This window comes from Artibeus jamaicensis, unplaced genomic scaffold, assembly GCF_021234435.1.
Source record: "Artibeus jamaicensis isolate MK-2021 breed Jamaican fruit bat unplaced genomic scaffold, CSHL_Jam_final scaffold_369, whole genome shotgun sequence".
NCBI lineage: Eukaryota > Metazoa > Chordata > Mammalia > Chiroptera > Phyllostomidae > Artibeus > Artibeus jamaicensis.
In genome coordinates this window covers 27,521,822-27,528,055 of record NW_026522042.1, presented here as the reverse complement: position 1 = coordinate 27,528,055, position 6,234 = coordinate 27,521,822, and the positions used below count along the sequence as shown (strand labels likewise).

Here is a 6,234-nt window from a genome sequence, read left to right as displayed (position 1 = left end):
CAAAGCTAATTTACCCACAGCCCGTGTTCTTTTAAATGGTGAGCCTTATTTCTGAGCTCTGTTAACCACTATTCTAACATTCGCTTCAAGTTCAATTTCAATAATCTAGTCCATCATAGTCTACTGCTCCCTGCCACATGAACAAAAAAAGTTTGGGAGGAATAAGGCGAGCAGTTTACATTTTCTGTGGATAGTTCAAGTAATTGGCCCCAAAGTGAAATTATTGAGTTGGCCATGGTTTCTCGTGTTCTGAGGGCATAAAACAGGAAAGGAAATGGACCTGTAGAAAGAGTTGGTATCAGAGAAGGTGTGAATGTGTGAAAATCCTATAACTTCACTTCAACTGGCCTAATATCCTGAGTCACTAGATGGTCAGAAGCATAGATAGAGTACGGAAGGAACAAACTGATGTACATTTATACCAAAAACCAAAAACGGAGGTTGTACAAGATGAACAGCCGAAGAAATCGCTTCTGTCAAAATAAAATCTCACACAGGTCATTTTTATACATACGTGGACATACACACACCCACACACACGCACAGACACACAAGCAAGAATGTGTATTTTGTAAGATAGGTCCTTGGAAATAGACATTCTTAGCAAATGTGGATGACAGATCAATTGTAATTTATTTCCTTTTAACACTGTATCATCATAAAGAAAACTGGTATAAATGAAAAAATCTATTTCAAATATCTACATCTAAAATTTTAGGCAGTGAAAAAGCACTTTGTTGACAAGGAGTGTGGAATGACGTATGTTAATTGTCAGGAACTGCTGGATGCCTTGCTTAGTTGCCACAAACAAGTTCACATATCAGAACGAACAATACTGCTAAATATTCCTTTTTCCCCATTTTTTTTGTTAAAACATACTGAGAATAAGAAAAAGAAAAGCTGGAAATCCATACATCTTTCAAAAGTTTGAGATCGAAGCAATATTTAGAACCATAGATGAGGAAACACTGCGGCATCGGTGTAATATACACAACGCGCTTCTCTTCTTTAATCTGTAATGTACATCAAATACTTTACAACAATGCATTAACAAAAGGCAAGAAACATCTTGCTGTACAGAGGGACCCCAATGCAACCGGAAGCCTAGAATCACAACGGATGAAGAGAGTAAACAAAGCGTGAGAAGCCGTCCCTCTGACGTGTGTGACCTGTGCTGCCTGCCTCTGTGCTTAGAAGCTTCCCGCCCCACTGCCCCGGCCGCCACGGCCGCCCCGTGTGCCACCTCTGGCCACGCTCAGTACACAGCACTTGGTTATCCCTTACAGCGCAAACTAGAAAGGTGTCACAAGGTCATCTTTAGGATCGCTTTAGCTTTCTACTGATGTCCAAGTTAACTTTCGATTCATTTAGCTTTCTAAAATAGATCTTAATATTTCCTTACTGGTTATCACAGCCTTCCTATGGAACAGGCTTTAACAAACTAAATTTGCAGGGAAAAAAATAAAAAAAGCAATGTCTTGTGGTATGCATGCACATGCACTGTTCCCGGAGCGCCTCGTGCCGCCCGCCCCTCACACCCAGGAGTCGGGGGAGGCAGGGTAGTGGCTCGTTTCATAGTTCAGTTCGCTGTAGGGACGGGCAGCTGAGTAGAAGTCGACATAGTTGCCGGTGGACTTGAGTCCCAGGTGCATGGTGTACTCGCTGGCTGGAGGGCGATGGTGGACCTGGTCCTCGAAGAAGGACTCGTCGTAATTTCTTGTGGAATTCTGAAACGGCTGGTAGGTCTCGTAATCTTTTCTGCTGGGCTCCTGTGGGACTGGCTGTGCTGAAACCTGCAGGGGAGAGAAGATCCACCTGGGTCAGTGCGTTTCCCCCATCCCACTTCCTCTGTTGTCTGGGCACTCCACCCTCCCTCAGAGGCGAGACACTGCCTGTCACCCAGACATTCACCAGCATGGCGTGTCCCCAGATATCGCCAGCTACTGATTGCCTGTCTTTTAACAAATTGGTTCCAGGGTCTACATGCTACCCATTCTAGATCACCTTTTCTGAAAAATAATTACTGTGGTAAAATATTCATAAGATGACATTTACCATTTTAGCCATTTAACTGTATAATTGGTGGCATTAAGTACCCTCACAGTGCCGTGCAACTATCACCACTATTTGTTTTCAGAATCTTTTCATCATCCCAAACAGAAACTCTGTCCCCATTAAGCATAACTCCCCATTTTCCCCTCCTCCAACTCATGGTGACCACCATCCTACTTTCTGTCTCTATATGAATTTGAATATCCCAGATACTGCATGTAAGTGGAGTCATATTGTATTTATCCTCTTGTGTCTGGTTCTTTCACTTAGCATAATATCCTTAGGTTCATCCATGTTACAAGCATGCGCATGATACTTCTTTTGTAAGGCTAATATTCCACGTAGGAAGATAGCACATTTGCTCATCTCTTCATTCGCTGATGGACACTTGGCTTGTTTCCACCTTTGGACTACTATGTATAATGCTACAATGAACATGGTGTACCAGATTCTATCAGTCTGAGTCCTTTCTTTTAAAGGATTAGAAGTGGAACTGCTGGATCTTGTGGTGATTCTGCTTTTTGATGAATCTCCAAACTGCCACAGCAGCTGCACCATTTTACTAGATAAGCTTTTTAAATTACAGAGGTATACAGGAGATGGTACAGAACACAGGAGTTGATTTTCATCTTTCCTGCTTTTTCTCTGTTACAGCCAGGTGTTGTCGTCCCAGACAAAGAGACAGTGAAGATGTACAAGGTCTCATGACCACTCAAGGTATCTTCCTGCCAGGGCAGAGAGCTCTGATCAATACCTCTCTTGAGGAATAGGCTTCTTGGTAGGAGGGCCATTCCATCACACCTGCCTCAGTGGACAGGTACCACAGCCTTAGAAAGATACACAGAGAAGCACATAATAAAAAGAGAGAATCCACTCCAAATTTAGAATAATATACTCTGGAGGGCCGAAATGTTTCCGACTTGATTCAATTCAGACTTGATGGAACTTGAGAATGCTGTGAAATTATGAAGGCTTTGGTTAGCGGGTGAGGGATCTTCAGAATTGCCTCATGTCCCCCAGCCCACCTCAGTTCTCCCTGATTGCATTCCTGTCCTCTGCAGGTTGCTGTCCTTTTTTTTAGGGGACCTTTCAAAGGTTAAAGGGATCACAGGAGCCATGGAGATATGTGAAGTCAAAATTAGTTCCCTCTGCTTGGCAGAGGGAACAGTAAGACAAAGCGTGTTCATGGGCTGATATTGAGCGTTTGCATGTGTCAGGATGGTCTAGCTATCCCTTTCCCTTCTGGGGTTCCTTTCTAAGACCATGTCCCTGAAATGAGCAGAACTTCCTAAGGCTGGGGTCAAGGCCAGTCCCACAGCTGGTGCTTACAGGCATGCACAAGGCTTTGCTCATGTGCAACAGTCAGGGAGGAGGTCTGATGTGAATGATAAAACACTCTTAAAGAAACACAGTTTGATCACTTTCAAGCCAATTCAGTAATTCCCTATTAATTTAACTAAGGTACAGCATGGAAACGTCCTCCAGAAATTGATCTGAGTTAATAGATAATGATTTGTAATTAGCACGTTGTGTGTAAATGAATGCTTCTAATGGCCCGCACATAATTCTTCTCTCAAGTACATGAAACTCCCTCTTATAGGTAATTGATTTATACTAGTAATCAACCTGTTCTTCAAAGAAAGGGTGAGTTTCATCACAGCTGCCATCCAGTATGCGCCATGCTTCTAGTTAGGGGGAGCTGAATGGATGAGGCTTCTGTCTACCTGTGAAAGTCCACAGAGTGCAGGCATTTGTTGGGCTAAGAGCCTGGCTATGAAAGAGGCATTTGGAACTAATCTGCAATGTGTACAACTAAACCTTGCTCAGACTGAGCTAAGGTGCCCTTTTCTGTTCTCAGAAGAGCTGTGTGCTCATGTCTAGCTTCTTCACTCCAACACTGTGCTGCTACCCAAGCACAGAGCGTGCAAAGGGTTAGACTTGGGAGTGTTGGAAAATCATACAGGAAGGGAACTAGAATTTACTGTGTTTCTATTTCTTTGGGCACTATATTCAACATTTAACAAATTCTTCTTTATTAATCTTCATATAATCATAAACATATGTATGTATATGTCTCTGTCCCTTCTCCCTCCTTCTCTCTCTAGCTCTCAATTTCCCTTCTATTTCCTCCCTTCCTCCTTCCCTCCCTTCCGTAATCTGGCTCTAGCTGACTCATGCTTAAATTAGAGAACCACTGGTACAGAGCGGGGAAAATGGGATAAGAGGGCAGGAGAACCATGTTAGAGTCTTTGCCAGTTCCAAGCCGGGTGACCAAAGGCAAACCTCACCCTTGTCAGTTTCTTCGTTGCTGGGGAACAACTGTTTCTGTCCCGCCCACATGGAAGTGAGACTAAGAAAACCAGCTAGGCACTCAAGATGCTCTTCTGTTGTCATGAATAATAATCAGAATGAAAACACCAAATCCCCTTGCTTCTAGTTCATGAACAAAAATTCTGTTGCTATCTGCATATATACAGTTGTATATTCTATTTTTCTTTATAAGGATGAAATGGACTGGTATAAACTCAGTAGAATTTTTGGAATGTTTAAGTAGTTAACTCTTAAAACAATGTCTGTAACCTGTTGGCTCCAAACATGAAAACCAAGGATCACCAACCTTATTTCGCACTCATGGTTATCTTGTCTAGGAGTCCTTAAAGTTGGAATTCACTGAAAATAAGACTAGAGTCCCAGGTAGTCCCACAGCTGAGCAGCAGCCCTGCCCCTTTTCCTCTGACTCCTGGGAAGCCTGGTTCACAGCTACTGCTCAGGCCCCTACCTTACTTGGCCATGAGCTGCTGATGCCACATCCTCAGAGATCCACCTGAACCCAATGTCCACCAGGGAATTGTTTCCTCTCTAAGAGGATCCACTGTTCAGCCATCAGTGAATGGCTGTGAAGGTGGCTGTGAATGGCTGTGAGGCCTAGTTGGTAACTAGGACACCCACGAGACTAGAGTGTGTAGCAGAGGAGAAGTTTTGACACTGAAACTGAATAAACTCAGACTGTCTCACCTGGTTAAATCGTTCCAGCTGGCCTTTCACCAGCTGAGAGGCTGTGAGGTCACTTTGGGTACAGAGAAGATCCCCAGATGAACGCATTCAGAGAATGCGAGGCCAGAGAATCCGAATTATAGATGATGTCTACAAGGTGGTGTCTAGACCCACCCGTTGGAAGACAACTAAATTGTCTCCTTTTTCAGATGGTTAGGAAGATCAAACTTAATTTATTTCCCAAGAGGGACCTGAAGGTAGACTCAAAGTTTATTCTAATAAGAGTCCAAAATAAGTAAAACACTTTATTTTCTTCTCACCAGGGTCATAGTATGTTATAATGATTCCCTTGGACATTTTTAAGAGGAAAAACAACTATTTTTGGTTGACATTTAAAAATTAGAATGGAGTTAACAATCTGATTGTCTACTTCTCTTTGCTGGACCTGCTCAGGGAATAATGACAGCACTAGATGATGGCCACAGGACTCAGCTCTGCCGACAACATCTCCCCAGGGCTGACAAGTGGTGCAGAGCTTGGCACCCATGCCTGAGGGTTCCAGCAGCATTTGCCTGAGACCCTGTGGCCTTGACGTTCACACTGAGGCTGAGTCAAATTCACTCTGAGGCCCTTGGGGGAAAGGGCTACAGTAGGCTGTGCTCTCTCTTGCTGGGGAGACGACATCTTCGCCCATTAATTCTAATTTGTTTAAATGCTCCGGAGAGGCTTAGGTGAAAAGAATGTGCCCTTACCACCATTATGGACAATCCTCTATATCTAGATTGCAAGCAGTCCTTTGGAACCTCCAGCAGCCACACTATAAGATGCCAAGGACCTCTAGGTCACACTGGGGTGTTTCTTCATTGCCAACAATTGCAGAATTCCATGAGAGAATGGCAGGTGTAGAATAGGCTGACTCTGGTGACAAGCTTTTCTTGAGCTACCGAAACTAAACACTAATCTACTCTTGGATGCAGATCAGGGTCCTATCACATCCTATATGTATCTTTAAAAGCTGGGGACAGTTTACTCACAGTTCCTAATATTTGTTAAAAGAAAAAGGGTGGATTTCCATAAACAGAGCTGGCATTTCCATACCTTTTGTTTCTATTTCCCCTCTGTTTGGGCAGGCATCTTGACATGTGAATAGTTGGAGCCACCCCTGGTGATCTCTGCTCTACGGTTCAT

At 43.5% G+C, this 6,234-nt stretch overlaps 1 protein-coding gene across 1 annotated transcript in view; it reads right to left on the bottom strand.

Moving 5' to 3' along the window:
• Nucleotides 1–980: 980 nt before the first annotated feature.
• The window catches only part of CTNND2 (catenin delta 2), an 841,098-nt gene continuing 835,844 nt past the window's right edge, over nucleotides 981–6,234 (bottom strand). Inside the window, exon 23 of the mRNA XM_053657171.1 lies at nucleotides 981–1,793. Within this exon, the coding sequence (XP_053513146.1) occupies nucleotides 1,533–1,793 (261 nt within the window). The 3' untranslated portion in view covers nucleotides 981–1,532. The remainder of the gene's footprint in view (nucleotides 1,794–6,234) is intronic.